General features: G+C 43.3%; 1 protein-coding gene across 7 annotated transcripts in view; it reads right to left on the reverse strand.

Annotated features, from left to right (window-relative positions):
• The window catches only part of LOC121538353 (protein NDRG3), an 80,294-nt gene that overhangs the window by 32,466 nt on the left and 26,551 nt on the right, over nucleotides 1-21,277 (reverse strand). For 6 of the 7 annotated variants that reach the window (XM_041846274.2, XM_041846272.2, XM_041846276.2 and 3 more), the window contains 2 exons: nucleotides 14,156-14,244; nucleotides 11,031-11,063 (listed from right to left, as the gene is read on the reverse strand). In XM_041846274.2, the coding sequence (XP_041702208.1) occupies nucleotides 11,031-11,063; nucleotides 14,156-14,212 (90 nt within the window). In that variant the 5' untranslated portion in view covers nucleotides 14,213-14,244. Of the gene's footprint in view, nucleotides 1-11,030; nucleotides 11,064-14,155; nucleotides 14,245-15,289; nucleotides 15,406-21,277 lie in introns of all 7 variants that reach the window. The other variant, XM_041846273.2, reaches the window with a different exon arrangement.

Raw genomic sequence — 21,277 nt, forward strand, 5'->3', positions numbered from 1 at the left:
AACAAAAAGAAATGGAGAAACTTATTCAAGAAAGATCAAGTGTAATATATTATAAAAATAAAGCAAACTGGATGGAATATGGGGAAAAAATAATTTACTGAAACTGGTTACAAATAACGGAGTCACCCATGACTCACCAAATTATATTTTGAAGGAGGAAGCAAAGTACTTTAAGCATATGTTTTTGTTTCAGTCGCCTCCATCTCCTCTAACTGAAGCGAATTGTAGGGATTTTTTGTCCATTGATAATGTAAAATTAACAGCCATACAGAAATACTCATGTGAAGGTGAAATTACAGAGGAGGAACTTCTGGATGCAATTAAAGACTTTAAGTCTGGGGAAACTCCAGGGTTGGATGGCATACCAGTCGAGGTATACCAAACCTTTTTTTGATATACTCAGAGGACCGTTATTAGCATGTTTTAACCACTCCTATGTAAATGGTAAATTATCAGACACTCAATAAGGTCTGATTTCATTATTACTGAAACAGGATACAAGTGGGAAATATAAAGATCCAGTCCATTTAAAAAATTGGAGGCCCCTTACACTTCAGTGTTGTGATGCAAAAATTCTAGCAAAATGTATAGCGCATAGAATTAAAAAAGGTATTGTCGGACATTATTAATTCTAAATCAGACAGGTTTTTTACATGGATGATATACAGTTGAAGTCGGAAGTTTACATACACTTAAGTTGGAGTCATTAAAACTAGTTTTTCAACCACTCCACAAATTTCTTGTTAACAAACTATAGTTTTGGCATGTCGGTTAGGACAACTACTTTGTGCATGACACAAGTAATTTTTCCAACAGATTATTTCACTTATAATTCACTGTATCAGAATTCCAGTGGGTCAGAAGTTTACATACTCTAAGTTGACTGTGCCTTTAAACAGCTTGGAAAATTCCAGAAAATGATGTCATGGCTTTAGAAGCTTCTGATAGGCTAATTGACATAATTTCAGTCAATTGGAGGTGTACCTGTGGATGTATTTCAAGGCCTACCTTGAAACTCAGTGCCTCTTTGCTTGACATCATGGGACAATCAAAAGAAATCAGCCAAGACCTCAGAAAAATTTTTTTGTAGACCTCCACAAGTCTGGTTCATCCTTGGGAGCAATTTCCAAACACCTGAAGGTACCACGTTCATCTGTACAAACAATAGTACGCAAGCATAAACACCATGGGACCACACAGCCGTCATACCGCTCAGGAAGGAGTCTCCTAGAGATGAACGTACTTTGGTGTGAAAAGTGCAAATCAATCCCAGGACAACAACAAAGGACCTTGTGAAGATGCTGGAGGAAACAGGTACAAAAGTATCTATATCCACAGTAAAACTAGTCCTATATCGACATAACCAGAATGGCTGCTCAGCAAGGAAGAAGCCACTGCTCCAAAACCACCATAAAAAAGCCAGACTACGGTTTGCAACTGCACATGGGGACAAAGATCGTACTTTTTGGAGAAATGTCCTCTGGTCTGATTAAACAAATATAGAACTGTTTGGCCATAATGACCACCGTTATGTTTGGAGGAAAAAGGGGGTTGCTTGCAAGCCGAAGAACACCATCCCAACCGTGAAGCTCGGGGGTGGCAGCATCATGCAGGTGGGGTGCTTTGCTGCAGGAGGGACTGGTGCACTTCACAAAATAGATGGCATCATGAGGAAGGAAAATTATGTGGATATATTGAAGCAACATCTCAAGACATCTGTCAGGAAGTTAAAGCTTGGTCGCAAATGGGTCTTCCAAATGGACAATGACCCCAAGCATACTTCCAAAGTTGTGGCAAAATGGCTTAAGGACAACAAATTCAAGGTATTGGAGTGGCCATCACAAAGCCCAGACCTCAATCCGATAGAAAATGTGTGGGCAGAACTGAAAAAGCGTGTGCGAGCAAGGAGGCCTACAAACCTGACTCAGTTACACCAGCTCTGTCAGGAGGAATGGGCCAAAATTCACCCAATTTATTGTGGGAAGCTTGTGGAAGGCTACCCGAAACGTTTGACCCAAGTTAAACAATTTAAAGGCAATGCCACCAAATACTAATTGAGTGTATGTAAACTTCTGACCCAATGGGAATGTGATGAAAGAAATAAAAGCTGAAATGAATAATTCTCTCTACTATTATTCTGACATTTCAAATGTTTCAAATAAAGTGGTGATCCTAACTGACCTAAGACAGGGAATTTTTACTAGGATTAAATGTCAGGAATTGTGAAAAACTGAGTTTAAATGTATTTGGCTAAGGTGTAGGTAAACTTCCAACTTCAACTGTATTATCTCCAATGTAAGGCTAGTACTGGAAACAATAGAACACTATGAAAAATCTGGGAAACCAGGCCTGCTATTCATAGCAGATTTTGAAAAGGCATTTGATAAAGTACGACTGGAGTTTATATATACATTTAGGAGAATCTCTTATAAAATGGGTTAAAATCATGTATAGTAACCCTAGGTGTAAAATAGTAAATAATGACTATTTCTCAGAAAGTTTTAAACTGTCAAGAGGAGTAAAACAAGGTTGTCCACTATCAGCATATCTATGTATTATGGCCATCGAAATGTTAGCTATTAAAAATCAGATCCAACAATAATATCAAGGGATTAGAAATCCAGGGCTTAAAAACAAAGGTGTCATTATACGCTGATGATTCATGTTTTCTTTTAAATCCACAACTTGAATCCCTCCACAGCCTCATAGAGGATCTAAATACATTTTCTAACCTCTCTGGATTACAACCAAATTATGATAAATGTACTATATTATGTATTGGATCACTAAAAAATACGATTTTTTCCATTACCATGTCGTTTACCAATAAAATGGTCTGATGGTGATGTGGATATACTCGGAATACATATCCCAAATGAAATAAATGATCTCACTCCAATAAATGTTAATAGAAAGTTAGCAAACATAGATAAGATAATGTTTCTGCCATCGTCTCTTATAACCAAAAAGAGCTTCTGGATATCAGGACAGCGATTACTCACCTCGTATTGGACAAAGATTTTTTCTTCAACGAGTTGGACGCGAAGGATATCCTACAGACACACAAACAAGGCCCAAATCCCCATCATTTGCAGGAGAAAGAGACAGAGATATTGTGGACGTAGGTCGGGGTTCCTTGTAAGGATCCGACGGCGAGTTAATAAACTGCCTCTTCCATCAATCCTATTAGCCAATTTTCAATCATTTGATAATAAATTAGATGACCTAATATTACGGTTATCCTACCAACGAGACATTAAAAACTGTAATATCTTATGTTTCACTGAGTTGTGGCTGAACGACGACATGGACAACATACAGCTGACGGGATATACGCTACATCGGCAGGATAGAACGGCTGACTCCGGTAAGACAAGGGGTGGTGGTCTGTATATATTTGTAAACAACAGCTGGTGCACAAAATCAAATACTAAGGAAGTCTCGAGGTTTTGCTCGCCTGAGGTAGAGTATCTTATGATAAACTGTAGACCACACTATTTAACAAGAGAGTTTATCTATATTTTCCATAGCTGTCCATTTACCACCACAAACCAATGCTGGCATTAAGATTGCACTCAATGAGCTGTATACGGCCATAACTAAACAGGAAAACGCTCATCCAGAGGCAGCGCTCCTAGTGGCCGGGGACTTTAATGCAGGGAAACTTAAATCCGTTCTACCTCATTTCTACCAGCATGTTAAATGTGCAACCAGAGGAAAAAAAACTCTAGACCACCTTTACTCCACACACAGAGACACATACAAAGCTCTCCCTCGCCCTTCATTTGGCAAATCTGACCATAACTCTATCCTCCTGATTCCTGCTTATAAGCAAAAACGAAAGCAGGAAGCACCAGTGACTCGGTTACTAAAAAAGTGGTCAGATGACGCAGATACCAAGCTACAGGACTGTTTTGCTAGCACAGACTGGAACATGTTCCAGGATTTTTCAGATAGCATTGAGGAGTACACCACATCAGTCACTGGCTTCATCAATAAGAGCATTGATGACGTCGTCCCCACAGTGACCGTACGTACATACCCCAACCAGAAGCCATGGATTACAGGCAACATACGCACTGAGCTAAAGGGTAGAGCTGCCGCTTTCAAGGAGTGGGACTCTAACCCGGACGCTTATAAGAAATCCCGCTATGCCCTCCGACGAACCATCAAACAGGCAAAGAGTCAATACAGGACTAAGATTGAATCGTACTACACCGGCTCTGACGCTCGTCGGATGTGGCAGGGCTTGAAAACTATTACAGATTACAAAAGGAAGCACAGCCGCGAGCTGCCCAGTGACACAAGCCTACCAGACGAGCTAAACCACTTCTACGCTCGCTTTGAGGCAAGTAACACTGAATCATGCATGAGAGCACCAGCTGTTCCGGATGACTATGTTATCACGCTCTCCGTAGCCGATGTGAGTAAGACTTTTAAGCAGGTCAACATTCACAAGGCTGCAGGGCCAGACGGATTACCAGGACATGTACTCCAAGCATGTGCTAACCAACTGGCAAGTTCTTCAATGACATTTTCAACATGTCCCTGATTGAGTCTGTAATACCAACATGTTTCAAGCAGACCACCATAGTCCCCGTGCCCGAGGACACAAAGATAAATGACTACCGACCCGTAGCACTGACGTCTGTAGCCATGAAGTGCTTTGAAAGGCTGGTCAAGGCTCACATCAACACCATTATCCCAGAAACCCTAGACCCACTCCAATTTGCATACCGCCCCAACAGATGATGCAATCTCTATTGCAATCCACACTGCCCTTTCCCACCTGGACAAGAGGAACACCTACGTGAGAATGCTATTCATTGACTACAGCTCAGCGTTCAACACCATCGTGCCCTCAAAGCTCATCACTAAGCTAAGGATCCTGGGACTAAACACCTCCCTTTGCAACTGTATCCTGGACTTCCTGACGGGCCGCCCCCAGGTGGTAAGGGGGTAGGTAACAACATATCTGCCACGCTGATCCTCAACACGGGGGCCCCTCAGGGGTGCGTGCTCAGTCCCCTCCTGTACTCCCTGTTCACCCATGACTGCATGGCCAGGCACGACTCCAACATCATCATTAAGTTTGCCGACGACACAACAGTGGTTGGCCTGATCCCCGACAACGATGAGACAGCCTATAGGGAGGATGTCAGAGACCTGGCCGTGTGGTGCCAGGATAACAACCTCTCCCTCAACGTGACCAAGACAAATGAGATGATTATGGACTACAGGAAAAAAAAGAGGACTGAGCACGCCCCCATTCTCATCGACGGGGCTGTAGTGGAACAGGTTGAGAGCTTCAAGTTCCTTGGCGTCCACATCACTAACGAACTATCATGGTCCAAACACAACAAGACAGTCGTGAAGAGGGCACAACAAAGCCTATTCCCCCTCAGGAGACTGAAAAGATTTGGCATGGGTCCTCAGATCCTCAAAAAGTTATACAGCTGCACCATCGAGAGCATCCTGACCGGTTGCATCACCGCCTGGTATGGCAACTGCTCGGCCTCCGACCGCAAGGCACTACAGAGGGTAGTGCGTACGGCCCAGTACATCACTGGGGCCAAGCTTCCTGCAATCCAGGACCTCTATACCAGGCGGTGTCAGAGGAAGGCCCTCAAAATTGTCAAAGACTCCAGCCACCCTAGTCAGAGACTGTTCTCACTGCTACCGCACGGCAAGCGGTAGCGGAGCGCCAAGTCTAGGTCCGAAAGGCTTCTCAACAGCTTCTACCCCCAAGCCATAAGACTCCTGAACAGCTAAATCCAGACCTCCATGGGTTGATAAATTTGATTTCCATTGATCATTTTTGTGTGATTTTGTTGTCAGCACATTCAAGTATGTAAAGAAAAAAGTATTTAAGATTATTTCATTCATTCAGATCTAGGATGTGTTATTTTAGAGTTCCCTTTATTTTTTTGAGCAGTGTATTTTTTTAAAGGATGTGTGTGTATATATATATATACACACACACACACACACACACACACACACACACACACACATCCTTTAAAAAAAATATATATATATATATACACTGCTCAAAAAAATAAAGGGAACACTAAAATAACACATCCTAGATCTGAATGAATGAAATAATCTTATTAAATACTTTTTTCTTTACATAGTTGAATGTGCTGACAACAAAATCACACAAAAATTATCAATGGAAATCAAATGTATCAACCCATGGAGGTCTGGATTTGGAGTCACCCTCAAAATTAAAGTGGAAAACCACACTACAGGCTGATCCAACTTTGATGTAATGTCCTTAAAACAAGTCAAAATGAGGCTCAGTAGTGTGTGTGGCCTCCACGTGCCTGTAAGACCTCCCTACAATGCCTGGGCATGCTCCTGATGAGGTGGCGGATGGTCTCCTGAGGGATCTTCTCCCAGACCTGGACTAAAGCATCCGCCAACTCCTGGACAGTCTGTGGTGCAACGTGGCATTGGTGGATGGAGCGAGACATGATGTCCCAGATGTGCTCAATTGGATTCAGGTCTGGGGAACGGGCGGGCCAGTCCATAGCATCAATGCCTTCCTCTTGCAGGAACTGCTGATACACTCCAGCCACATGAGGTCTAGCATTGTCTTGCATTAGGAGGAACCCAGGGCCAACCGCACCAGCATTTGGTCTCCCAAGGGGTCTGAGGATCTCATCTCGGTACCTAATGGCAGTCAGGCTACCTCTGGCGAGCACATGGAGGGCTGTGCGGCCCCCCAAAGAAATGCCACCCCACACCATGACTGACCCACCGCCAAACCGGTCATGTTGGAGGATGTTGCAGGCAGCAGAACGTTCTCCACGGCGTCTCCAGACTCTGTCACGTCTGTCACATGTGCTCAGTGTGAACCTGCTTTTATCTGTGAAGAGCACAGGGCGCCAGAGGCGAATTTGCCAACCTTTGTGTTCTCTGGCAAATGCCAAACGTCCTGCACGGTGTTGGGCTGTAAGCACAACCCCCACCTGTGGACGTCGGGCCCTCATACCACCCTCATGGAGTCTGTTTCTGACCGTTTGAGCAGACACATGCACATTTGTGGCCTGCTGGAGGTCATTTTGCAGGGCTCTGGCAGTGCTCCTCCTGCTCCTCCTTGCACAAAGGCTGAGGTAGCGGTCCTGCTGCTGGGTTGTTGCCCTCCTACGGCCTCCTTCACGTCTCCTGATGTACTGGCCTGTCTCCTGGTAGCGCCTCCATGCTCTGGACACTACGCTGACAGACACAGCAAACCTTCTTGCCACAGCTCGCATTGATGTGCCATCCTGGATGAGCTGCACTACCTGAGCCACTTGTGTGGGTTGTAGATTCCGTCTCATGCTACCACTAGAGTGAAAGCACCGCCAGCATTCAAAAGTGACCAAAACATCAGCCAGGAAGCATAGGAACTGAGAAGTGGTCTGTGGTCACCACCTGCAAAACCAGTCCTTTATTGGGGGAGTCTTGCTAATTGCCTATAATTTCCACCTGTTGTCTATTCCAATGTATTGTCAATCAGTGTTGCTTCCTAAGTGGACAGTTTGATTTCACAGAAGTGTGATTGATTTGGAGTTACATGGTGTTGTTTGAGTGTTCCCTTTATTGTTTTGAGCAGTGATATATATATATATATATATATATATATATATATATATATATATATATATATATATATATATATATATATATATATATATATATATATATATATATATGGGATTGGAAGTGATGCAGACAATTACATTGATGGAAGTTACAATCTATCTGCAATATTAAAGCTGATCTACCCCCCACACCCAAAAAAAAAGAACAAAAAAAGAAACTGAAGATGTACTATTTACACACACACACACACACACACACACACACACACAAAGCCCTGTGTCAGAAATAGCTTTGATAATACTAGTACCAAATGGATTTGGAGGGCAGGATTAGGGCCGATTCGGGTCAGGGAATGCAGCCCAAAACCATGTCCCAAACTGGCTCAGTGCTATTGTCGCTACCTCGACCCAACCCTGGGATCCCTGGCTGCCATGGCGACTCTGGCCCTCAGTAGGCTAATCTCTGCACCTCCGCCTTGGAGGCTGGGGAGGACAGATAAACCCCAAATAAGAGCAGGTTCCTGGAATTAGAACAATCTTAACCTGGCTAATTGAGGTAAAGTGGCAGTCCTAGAATCACACAACAAATGTTAGATAACACTTTGTCCAAGTGGAATGCTGATGAACCATGCCAGGCTAGCTGTATGTACTACCTACCTGACCCGTACGTTTTTAAGACAGCAGAAATTACCCTGAACAGTCTACAACTGGGTAGATCACTAGACCAGGCTCTGAGCAGACTTGTACCATTGACATTTGATAGCTTCTAAAGCGGAGATCTAAAGGTGGAGTTCTTTGAGACATCTGTCTGTGAGCGTACTTCAAGCTTCTTGACAGGAAACACCTGCCTCATGGTGACATTACCGTGAGGGGGAGAGGGGATCCCTGCAAATGAGGGTTACCTGAGCCACATACAGCCCCCTCTCTGCAGGGTACACGCTCTGTGCACATCGAGAGTGTGGGAGAGGCGAAAACCAGGTGTTTTGTGCAAAAACCAGGTGTTTTGTGCAGTGCAAGCAAGTTGGCTTCTAGCCTATAACAACTGCTAACAGTCATGATCAGCCAACAAACTGTCAACTCGTTGTTGTGTACAGTACTGAAATATCAGCTCAAAAAGAGTCACAAGAAAGAGTAACTTCATGCCTGCATTGAAAAAGGTATCTTCAGAAAATTGCAGTTCAGGGCATCAGCCTAAGAGGGCGCTACATACTTACTTATTACCATAAGATAGTGAGTTGTACGTTTTCCGTATCGACCAATGCGTTTACACTAACCTGTGCATTCATCTACCCCTCCTCTCCATTATCACGCTCTCCTCCCCACCACCCGTGCCCCTGCCCCTCCAAAAACGACTCCTTCAGATTAAATCTATCCGTCTCTCGGCGGGCGGATGCCCAACATCTGTTGTAAGGAGTCAGGACCCTGCCCTTAAGCCGGTCATCTAGGTCATAGGGCACCAGGGGAGACAGCATGACCGACCTATAGGAAAAACACTGAGAGGACATGATAGGGAAGGTTGTTGTCAGCACTGTATACTTTATTCCCAGGCTGGAGGATAGGATGGTGTCAAGCAGTCACATCAATCACATCAACTAGTAGGCTAACCACTAACAAAAACAAACCACGCCCAAAATAATGCTTACACATGGCCAGTCAAGGACACCATCAAACTAAAGAACACTTTTCATGGTTAAAGCAAAGAAATGTTGAATTCAGCTCTGTCAACAATAGTTCATTATATCAACTGATGGTTTTGCAATGCTATAGCCTTGCTTCCTGAGGTTGAGTCAGAGACTCATACGTGTGCTTATGATGCCCTCTTCTGGAGGCCAATCACTGGTGCTTTGAGGTACACTAATATTACTCAATTTCCACTCAATCACTGGACTGGAAAAAGAACATCTCTACTGTGTAAAGAATAGAGTTGAAAGGATTGTCATGACAACCATGCCATTTTATGTTTTGTGACAACAGACAAAATGGTGAATGGTGATGCACTACCTGTTTCCATTATCATAACCACAACTCAATCCCACCTAATGACAGCTCAGTTTAACCTAATGTTCTCCTCTGTACCTTGAAATAGCAAATAGAACACACAATGAGAACACCATCCTTCATTCCATCCTCCAGTCCCCAATACTAAACCAATTTTCATACTTTCCATTTCTCCCACCTAACCATGACGGATTGGAGACCAAATTAAGTGACAGAGTACTGCAACCTTTTCAAACCCCTCTGTACGGTAATAAGCATAGGGAAATAATCTGCCATCACCGAGGTGGAGGTGTAATGAGGGAGAATGAAAAGAGTAGAGGGTGGATTGACCAACACAATGGTTCATATAATGACACCCACAACATCTTTAAGGATGTCACCCCTCCACGCCCCTCATCCATAGGGCGAGACGAGGAGTAGACAACGCTCTATTGAGCATGCTCAAGAGTCAACGTAGCTACCTACCTGCTGCTATATTTAGCTCCAGCCCTTGATGGGATTGGCAACTTGCAAGGCTGTTTATTTTCTGTTCCATTAATGCCTTTGTCTGTCTGTGTGTGAAACCGTGAAGACGAGGTAGACCTTGAAGTAAATGGTGCTTCAGAAGCCTGCTGTGCAGCAGTATGTTAATTTAGGAAGCAGAATAGCACTGAAGGATTGGGAGAAGAGAGTCATTAACGGAATGAGATGCAGCAAGGCTTCTCTCAAGGCTCCTGCAGGCAGCTGGGTTGCCTGTATTACACTGCAAAGCCTCAGGGTTGTTAGGATTCAGTGAATACATCCACTGTCTAATAACAGCAGTCTACTACAAACCAACCCAGAGGACACAAGAGGCTGAGCTTATCTCATCATACTAACAACATACAGCGCCACCATCAAATCTGCCACAAGCATTGATTGGCCAATCAATCACCAATCAGAGAAGTGTCTAACAAGGTCACATGAGAGGAGAGTATGTGTGCATGGAAATAAGTCAACCATGTATCATAGCGAGAAGGAACCAAAATTAACTAACTATCAGCTTGATGCACATTACAATAGCTGTGTTTACACAGGCAGCACAATTCTGATATTTTTCCCAATTATTGGCAAAAGATCTGATCTGATTGGACAAAACACAAATTAGTGAAAAAAGATCAGAATTGGGCTGCCTTTGTAAATGCAGCCATTATCACTTACCATGATGGTGTTGGTCGGATTGCCACCCAGAAACCACAAAACCCAAGAGTAATTAGCACAACATCAAAGTTGCAACAATCTCACGGACTGACCATCCTAACGTAGACAACACACTCCTGGCTAATAAGCCCTAGATCCACTGAGAGAGCAGCCTGATTGTTTGTGACACACAGAAGGATTTTGGCTGGTTCCAAATGTGCCCAGCCATTCCCTGATATGACGTTAGGCACATTTCAGACATCTAAGAGATGTTTGACTCACCTGACAGTCAAAGTCCTGGAAGTTCCGCCCATTCTGCAGAGAGAAGAAATGTATTTGATGAATTTAAGTCATAAACGAGTGCCAGATCTCAACCTTCTAGAGAGTGATCAAAAGAGAGTGGAGTAAACACGAGGGTAAAAAGCTCCTCTGCTCTCCTCATTCGTTAGCCCTCAGTACTCCATTCTGCTCCAAGGCCTTCCGAAGAGCCTGTAGAGCCACAGCCGTCACTAGGAGGAGGCAGAGGGCAACAAGAGCCATCTCAGATCACTGTGTGGAGTAGATTACCTCTAGTGGTTGATGCCAGGTCCTGCCTCTCTCTCTCTCTCTCTCTCGGTGTGTGTGTTTCACCCTGTGTCGTCTGTGTCATTACTGTCCTCCTACTGAGCCCTCCACCCACCCTTATCATTAGCAGTGATGTACTGCTGGAGAGGAGAGTGGAGACACAGAGCAGATGTCGCTGAGCTAATACAGGATCATTACTGCAGATAGGACCCTTACACTGGCAGAATACAAACACGCTCTCACTCACACATGGCACATTCCCCACTACAGTCAGTCAGGCCCTTTCTAACAAGGCAGGGTCAAGGGGTTTAAGCTTTGCAGAGTGGTTCAAGTGCCTCAGCCACCCACCATAGTGTAGTGAGCAAAGTGAGATGCGGTTTTAAAACTTGAATGGTTGATTCACTGAGATCAAATACAGCCCACTATGCAAGCCCTCTTCCTGACATTGTAATACTCTTACATCAGCTCCAAGTACCTGCTAGCTACCAATATAGTCTAATCTAATCTACCATTACTTCTAGGGTGGCAGGTAGCCTAGTGGTTAAGAGCATTGGGCCATTAACCGAAAGGTTGCTGGTTCGAATCCACGAGCCGACTAGGTGAAAACTCGGTCGATGTGCCCTTGAGTAAATGTAAAGCTAATATCATCTCACTTTGGCTCAGCCTCTCATATCATCTCCAGCCTGGTTTCCAAGGGTTACCAGCGCAGCAGTCTGGGGTATGTCAGGCAGACTAATAACATGTAGATGTGGAGATTGACTGAATGACAGAGCTGTGCAGTGACCCTCTGTTCAGATGTTGTTCTTGCAATGGCTAAATGATTAGGCGAGGCTAGTGAAAGGTGGAAGTTATCCTTCCCTGACTTTACCTAAATGTTTGTTGCTTAGTTGTCAGAATTGTTTCAATCACAAGCAGAAAAGTATGTAGAGGCTATTTACCCTTTATTTTCTTCACACCTATTACTACCTTAGGGGTCAAGACAAATGCGGCGTAAGACGTTGGTACACAGGAGTTAATGTGTCCTTCTCCTCACTGAATCAATGATGTCAATGGATGAATGGGCGACAGAAACCAAATAGAAAATAATAATTGAGCACTGAATGATGAGGATGAAGAGGGTGATTGAATTTAGAACAATAGCGTAAGAATTGTGGCAGCAGCGCGTACTGCTGTTCCTCTTCCCCGCGTGCACAACAGCTCACACCCGGGAAAAGAACACCTCTTTTTCGTTTCTACTTCGTCAGTTGAAGCTGTAACTGGACTGTATTATTTACTCTAGTACTAATCAAATCTACAAATAAAATGTATCAAATGTATTACATTGTATGCAATTATATAAATCATACAATCAAACTGACTTTGTTTTTACCAATCTAACTACATAATGGTAGTCATTTATTTGAATGGTAAATCTCTATTGATAAACTGGGTAAATCAAGATGTAGCCTAGGCCTAGTAACAATACAGGTGAATGCATATTCAATAGGAGTTTGTGCATGCATTGAGTTATTGAGCTTGTTTTGGCTGATTTCATGGGGATACAGATTACAAACATTCAGTTTCACTTCCATTTGAGACTTATTTTATTGTACTGATCAACAACATTTGCATAGAAGTAACTTATTTGTGAGTGCTGTCTCTTTAACCAGTAATGACATCATTCATGAGACAAGAGGGGGAGCCCTTTTCCCGCAGGAGCCCTATTCCCACACAGTCAATTCTCTGAGGCAATAGATACTATTTGGGAGAGACGTGAGGCAGAGACCAATTAAGTGAATGAATAAAGTTTTGGTGGCAAATCAGCTTTGAAATATGCATATTTTGCATTATGGTTTTGCGTTATCACAAACAAGGTACTAGGGTAGTGAATTGATGTTAGCTTCAGCTGTAAGCTAGCAAGGAAAGTTAGCCTACAAAGCTGGAAGCTACCGGTATCTTCTTGCATTGTAAAGTGCTCTAGCCTGTAAGGACATTTGTGAACAGTAATTAACAGTTTCAAAATTTTTACATTACGTGTCGCATCATTGAAGTGTGTTAACTTCTGTGTAGCATGAGTGATGCAGCCCACGCAGCCCAGAGCGCTCGCGCAATAAGGGGGATATCGGCTGCACATTTGCTGTGCAGAAGTACCGAAAGTAAAAAAAATTATAGTATCAAACCATTAAAAAAGTTTAGGTATACCGTGCAACACTATTGTTTATGCATACAATTGTTTATACCCTAGGCTATTTATCAAACATTGGTGTTTAGGCCTACCTTTACGGCAAATCATTTGACCTGCGCGCCTTGCTGGTTGATAATCAATTTTTTTCTATACTTACTATAACTCTAGTACTAATCGAATCTACAAATTAAATTAAATACAATAAAAACATTACTGTGTAATACATGTAAGAGAAACGAAAATAGGTGAGGCCTACGTGTTGCAGTAGCCTATTCCTTTGTGGAATAAAACATATCCTGCATGCATTCTGTCCTTTAGAAAATAATATATATCATTAATCAATCAATCAATCAATAATTTTTTCCCTGATGGTATTTATTTAGGTTGATTACACAGTAGATTAATCTGTCACGTATGCTAATGGGAACGGCTGACAATGTTCTCTAGCTGATACTTATATACTGAAAGGGGTATATGGGTTTTAGTGTTAAGGAAAGTGTGCGTGTGTGTCTCTCTCACTTGGTAGAGCATGGCACTTGCAATGCCAGGGTTGTGGGTTTGATTCCCACGGGGGACAAGTATGAAAATGTATGCACTCACTAGTGTAAGTCGCTCTGGATAAGAGCGTTTGCTAAATTACTAAAATGTAAATTTGTGTGTGATCTTTCTGTCCACTCACCCTATTTGTGAGCAGGGGCTTGATCTCAGTCAGCTGCACGTCCTGGAGCTCGTCCATCTTAACTTAGGTCTGACAGCTGTCAATCACACCTAGGGGAGACAGCGAGAGAAGAGTGTCAGTCTTCTTCACAGGAAGCAGTTGTAAGCTACTACTACCACCAACTTATTTCCCTGACTTCATCTCGCTGAGTGATATCCTCTATCCTGCCACCATCAAAAGAAGTCTGAGGAGGAGGATAGCAAACTCCAAAAGTTCAGGAGAAACCAGCGGCTATGTTGCCATGGACACAGTGAGGCACACAGCCAACATTTGATAACGGAGCCCTTTTAAACACTGTTCACTGACAATATAGGAAAAGGATGACATATCACTCAAGGATCAAGCTGTAGGGGAGTCGTTCCATGTCATTTCAGTAAGCCATGACTCCCACAATCTCAGATTGAAATAGTTTCTGTAGTTAAAAACAGGTAAGATTGGCATTCCTGAAACATTATTTTGTTGAAATAAAATTTTATAAACTAAATTGCTTTCATGGAGGACTGGCATGAATTGTGATTTTTTATAAAAATGAGCCAAATCTATTGGTTTTCTACCCAAAGTTACAAAGGAAATGTTGTGATCTATTTAATAAACACCAGAGACCAGCAAAATGGATAAAAGAGTGTGGCAGTATAGCAGGAACAGCGGCATCTAGTGGTCAAAACCCGGTACTGTCACACTACTTTATGGTAAATAATGCAACGACTTCAATTACTAATTTCTCTGAACAGGGGGAAAAACAGTCACCAGATTCACAGGGAATACATTACATAGTATGGAGAAGCAATACTCCAAGCCACAGCTTTATACTACTTGTCAAACATAGAACTGATACTGTACTATACTGGTTGTTGGGGTGGGATTGGCATGGGGTGTCCTTGGGTGGCTTTTGACCCTTTTTTGGGGGGGGATTTCTGATGTCTTACTCATTGGTAGGAAGAAGTTTGGTCCGAAAATCAGATGTTGGGTACTATATTTATTGAATATGATCTGAATCCTATAAATTAAAATAGCCAATTTGGGTGCAATCAATTAGTTTAATTTCTCAGAGATAAAATGTTAAACAAAATAATGTTTCAGGAATGCCATTCTTACCCGTTTCTAACTACAGAAACAATTTGAGAACAATCTGATATAGTGTCGAAATCCTCTTTCTTGTGCTTTTTGAAGGTGGAACGACCCAGTGGTGTTGACTGGAGCTTTCTGGAGTTCTGGTACCCTCAGAATGGGAGGAAAACAGAAATAAATATGAATTAGTGAATGAGAGAGCAGGAAGAATCCTGTTAAAGAGTGATGGAGAGTACAAGGGAGGATATAAAGTAATCACATGGAAAGGGAGCGTTGATGGGAGCATAAGTATTAATGAGATCCATCAAACTCCCCACTGTATATTGTTAGTATAACTCCTACGGTTCTATTTTATGACATCCGTTTCCAATATGAATGAGATTCAATTGCAGTAGTACAGCCTACTTACGTAGTCTTACGCAAAACCCTAAATGGACATTAGGACAGTTTTCAGCAATTCACTGGCAGACATTTGAACACTCACAGTGCACCAGAATCTCTAATAGTATTGCACACTGAGGGTGCACTAAGAAAGGGAAAATAAATTACGCTGATTGACATGCCAACTGCAGACAACGCTGTGCTCCGAGACAGCCAACCTCATCTCCCTCCCCTTGTCCTGTCGCAGTAGGGGAGTATATGACAGCGTGTCATCACTGTGTGACCAATGTCTGAATGCTACAGTAGTGGTGAAATGAGCCAGAAGAGAACAGGACAACAATCTAGCAAAACGGGATCACAAGCAGTTGATGTCCTCCTTACTGTGATGAATGTCCAGTGGTTTGTTTAACGCGCCTCTCTCTCTCTGTGCTGCTCTGTCTTTTTAGTGAACATTGCCAAGTCTGTTCCAGTTCTTTTTAGTAAACATGTTGTCCCCCACAAATGATGCACCATGTGACTAACTGGTCCATTGTAGCTCAGTTGGTAGAGCATGGCGCTTGTAATGCCAGGGTAGTGGGTTCGATTCCCAGGACCACCCATATGTAAAATGTATGCACGCGTGACTAAGTCGCTTTGGATAAAAGTATCTATTATTATTTCAGTGAATGACTTTAGCTCCCGCCTTGGGGCCAATCAGTGTAATTTTGTATATGCTGGATCTCTATGTCAAGACAAATCATTCACCCAAGTTGTCAAAATCGCCCCAGTGCTGTCGTAGATATTGTGTGACTAACGTACGAACGGAGACAGATCCACAGTCCCCTCCCTGATTTCATTGTGGGGGACAATTATATGTGGGGTAGATGAGCGCTCATTGTGTAGAGCCAGAGCAAGATGAAAGCTTGCCCTTATAATAACTGCCAGCATGCTTCTGTTACACAGTCCCTCTCACACACTCTCTCACATAATCTGGAATGCATTTTTCAGACAGAAAACAAACGGATTTGAAAGTGTGGGCTAAAAATGGAATGCATCTTTGATGGGAGCTTTGATGAGCTCTTCAGACTTGCTGCTCTTACCAGAGGGAAGAGAAGTCAACAGAGCCTACCACTCAAATATATTTCTATAGTATTGACTCAATTGCAAACAGGCAGGAAAACCAAAACGTGTAAAGCCCACTAACAGGAAGCTATAAGGGGACGGAGGGCAAAGCAAAATCTCCTTACAAACTCAACTAAAACCAGGATCAGCCAAGTATACTGGACACTGGAGGAGAGGAGGCAATATTCCACCTGCTTCCAAGGATTTGAGGAGGAGGGATGGATCCAACATTTCCTTCAACGCGACAAAGCTAAAGTGGGACGAAGCCAGGAGGAAACCTGTAGTGGCTTAGGATAGATGCCCTGACCCAGAAGATTAAGGTTACTATAGCCTCTACCAGGCTTTGGTATGAAAGCCTGTGGAAGTTTGTCAGAAAGAGGCTAAAAGAAGGTGGCGTATCCAAGCCGTTTGCCCCTCCCAACAATTGGAAAAGGCACGTTCAAACAGAGGCTGAGATTCGAAACTGAAAGCCAATTATTTTCACTGGTGCCCACATGGGGTAGTGCCATTTCAACCAAACTATATACAAAATACATTTCAGAAATATCCATTTTCAAAAATATAGTATGGTAGCACCGTAAATTAGCTTACTCTGGATAATGTGTTACTGAGGAGGGATGGAAGGGGTGGTTGTTAAAAAAATTAATAAAAAAAGACTACTCACAGCCAATCAGCCATGACTGACTTGCATACACTACTGACAGATCACTGGAGATGCTCTGAAGCATCCATTATTTCTCCCACCATTTTAAATCAGCTCAATGGCTCTGTCAGACTACGCTAAGTGGTTCGCTTTTCAGGAAGAGAACGGTTAAAGGTTCTGAATGGATGGCAGCCAAGGACAAAGAAATTAGTGTAAGACAACACAGGACGAGAGCAGAAAATACAACGAGAAGCCACAGCTGCTTGTGGAGAGAGGAAGAGACGAGCAGAAAAAGAAAGATTAAGAAATCGATCGATCCTGCAAGCTTCTGGATCATGCTGGAATATGAAGAGTCACATGGGTGGAGATTCTGAGAACTAATCTCCATCGATAGAGATGACATCACTCATCCACCTAACATTCAACTGCACTTAACCTCTAAAAGTCTAAGCCGTTGAGGGTGGGGGGGGTACTAAGCGAACATATGGAATTGTTTTAGGATGGTCATACCATGGATCATTTAGCTATTTCATTTAGAATTGTAGGACCCTTTGGTTTGCCAATGTCAAGGTTGTGAACAGAGTGCACCATGGTGGCGGTGGGGCTATGGTATGGGCAGGCATAAGCTACGGACAACCAACACAATTGCATTTTATCGATGGCAATTTGAATATACAGAGATACCGTGAAGAGATCCTGAGGCCCATTGACGTGCCACTCATCCGCCACCATCACCTCTTGTTTCAGCATAATGCACGGCCCCATGTCGCAAGGATCTGTACACAATTCCTGGAAGCTGAAAATGTCCCAGTTCTTCCATGGCCTGCATACTCAGACGTCACTCATTGAGCATGTTTGGGATGCTCTGGATCGACTCGTACGACAGCGTGTTCCAGTTCCCTCCAACATCCAGCGAGTGGGACAACATTACACAGGCCACAATCAACTGCCTGACCAAATCTATGCGAAGGAGATGTGTCGTGCTGCATGAGGCAAATGGTGGTCACACCAGATACTGACTGGTTTTCTGATCCACACCCCTACCTTTTTTGTAAGGTATCTGTGTCAAACAGATGCATATCTGTATTTCCAGTCATAGGAAATTCATAGATTAGGGCCTAATTCATTATTTCAATTGACTGATTTCCTTATATGAACTGTACCTCAGTAAAATCTTTGAAATTGTTGCGTTTATATTTATCGCATCAATTAAGGCAATTTATCGCGATTTGGATTCCTGTCCAGTTCGCCCAGCTCTCTCTCACACACACAGAGCTGCGTGAGTGACGGCATTCACATTTCATTGGTCTTGAGCTCTGGAGTCACAGCAACAGAGACACTTTGTCTGAAGCTGTGAGCCCTGGATGAGTCAGTCAGTGATGGTGGAATAACACAAACTAACACACACAGACCTCTCACACAGACACACACAGCAGTCCCTCTAATCAGGGCACACACACGACTGAGATTACCTTTGCTCATGGAAAGATCACATAAATTACATTTCCCAACATGTTAATCACACACCGTTGTCAAACACACTAATGTCCTGTCCATGCTGTGTACCACATTCTTTCAACGCAGGTTATGCAGCTCACATGTCATCAATTGTAATCTAAATATAGCCTCATTTTCATAAAGGAAGAATAAGAAGAGATGAAAACAGTTATGTCAGCTGAGTTGATAATGAGAGTTTGAGAGAAGCAGACAGAGTAGACTCCAGTAGCCAGGACTGTGGGGGACACAGAGTTGAGACTCCAGTGCAGACAGTCAGTGCTGCTGTAATAGGCCTTTCCCGGACAGTCACCAATCTATGCCCATCCAGTCTTCTGCCTACTGTATATGTCTCTCCTTTACCCTCCCGTTCAGCCCAACACTGAGCATAATTCATAAATCCTAGAACAGAGGAATCTTCAGCCAGCATTCTTTAGCAAGACTAAAGACATTAGCTGAGGATCACCAATCAATCAATCACTTTCTGTAATGACAGACATACAGAGAAATCTGGTTAGTCCTACTGGGGGATAGATCATGGTGACTGATAACCCAATTTCTCAGACTGAAATTCATGGCTCAGCTCCCCACAGCCTGTCTCCAACCCCCCCCTCCCAGTTCAATATCTACCCGAACTGAACATTGCTGGCAGTTGCCATGGTGACCAATCTTCGTCATCAGGCACGAGAAGAGACCTCGTTGGTTATCCCCTTTCCCCAACCACACAATTTACATTCTAATGACCTCTTAATTGAAAAGGGAAATTAAGAAGATTAACCGAAATTATAAAAGACGGGATGGGTAAAACTAGAGAGAGGAGAGAGAAGCAAAGATAATATATATAGACAGAGGGCAAATAAAGTGCAGCAGGTGGTTGTGGCTCGGGGAGCTGGACAGCCAGGCACTGCTGGAGCAATCTGCCAGCCTAATCACAGGGCTGATGGGCTCGGTCACACTGCCAGGGTGGGAAATTAAACACCCGCTACCCCCCAAATGCAGGTAGATTTTTGAAAGCCCAAATGTAGAAATTGGTTGAATTTAGCTGAAAGGCTCCTAAAGTGTGACTTTGTACTGGTGTTTCTTGGCTAGTTACATCGTTTTGTTCACACCCTAGGTTGTTTTTCAATATTAGTTTGAGGGTTTGCTGCAAGTCTGCTAGTAGCACAGACATCTCTGACAGACACAGTGCCGTTACAACGATAATGGCCTGCCTCTTAAAAAGGGACAGCTGAACATTTGTCTCACCCAATGACTGAAATATTTTGGGATAAATTGTTCTTCATTGAGCATGGAACAGTCCAAAAACATTTGATTCATTAACTTTGTCATTTATTATCATTAAAACACTGAAATAATCTCATTGCGCTCCTACATTTATGTGTTCCTAAATATCAACTTATGTACTCCTTGAAAAAAATGTCAGCGTTAGAGTCCTGAACTAATTATAAAAAATAATAATAAATAAGCCGTATCACTCAGCATTTTGTGGCAGGGCAGGCACTTTGTTGATTCTTGATGTTCAGTTTAACTTTTTACTAGTGACTGGTATATTTATTTCCATCTATCTGCCACAGTGGCTGGTGAACCAAAAAGTTAAATTTCCCACCCAGTACACTGCCCTGCAGGCCTGGGCAGGAGACAGCCCACAGGGAGGGACAGTCAGAGTCAGGTAGGGGTGGAGGGGCAGGACCACTCTGGCCATGCTAGTGGACAATTACCTCCCTTCACTGGACCCAGTGTGCAGTCAGAGCCCATTATAACTTATCCTGGACCACTGGCAGTCTGCATCTGTGCTTAAAAATTAGAAACTGTGCCAAACAGGCCAAGTGGACTGGACAGGGTACCTCTAACCCTCACCCCCACTGAGCCTGCCCTTCAGGGTTCCTCCACCATGCAAGGCAAATCCTGGCTAATGACCCAGTGTAAACAGAGGCATAATAAACAACAGAAACAACTCCATCACAGCAGGTTTTACTGGTTGATAATCTGTCATTTCTAATCTGGTCTGAAATAGCAGCAATATTTCCTCTCAACAAACTTTATATATTAGGATCCCCATTAGTCGACGCAAACGGCGACAGTTAAAACGTTAATTTTTATAAATAATGGTATTTGGTATTTTAGGATCATCATCGTACTCCTGAGTGGCGCAGTGGTCTAAGGCACTGCATCGCAGTGCTAGCTGTGCGACCGGGAGACCCATGGGGCGGCGCACAATTGGCCCAGCGTCGTCCAGGGTAGGGGAGGGAATGGCCGGCAGGGATGTAGCTCAGTTGGTAGAGCATGGCGTTTGCAACGCCAGGGTTGTGGGTTCGATTCCCACGGGGGGCCAGTATGAAAAATTATAAATAATAATGTATGCACTCACTAACTGTAAGTCGCTCTGGATAAGAGCG

This window comes from Coregonus clupeaformis, chromosome 24 (assembly GCF_020615455.1).
Source record: "Coregonus clupeaformis isolate EN_2021a chromosome 24, ASM2061545v1, whole genome shotgun sequence".
In the NCBI taxonomy this organism is placed as follows: Eukaryota; Metazoa; Chordata; class Actinopteri; order Salmoniformes; family Salmonidae; genus Coregonus; species Coregonus clupeaformis.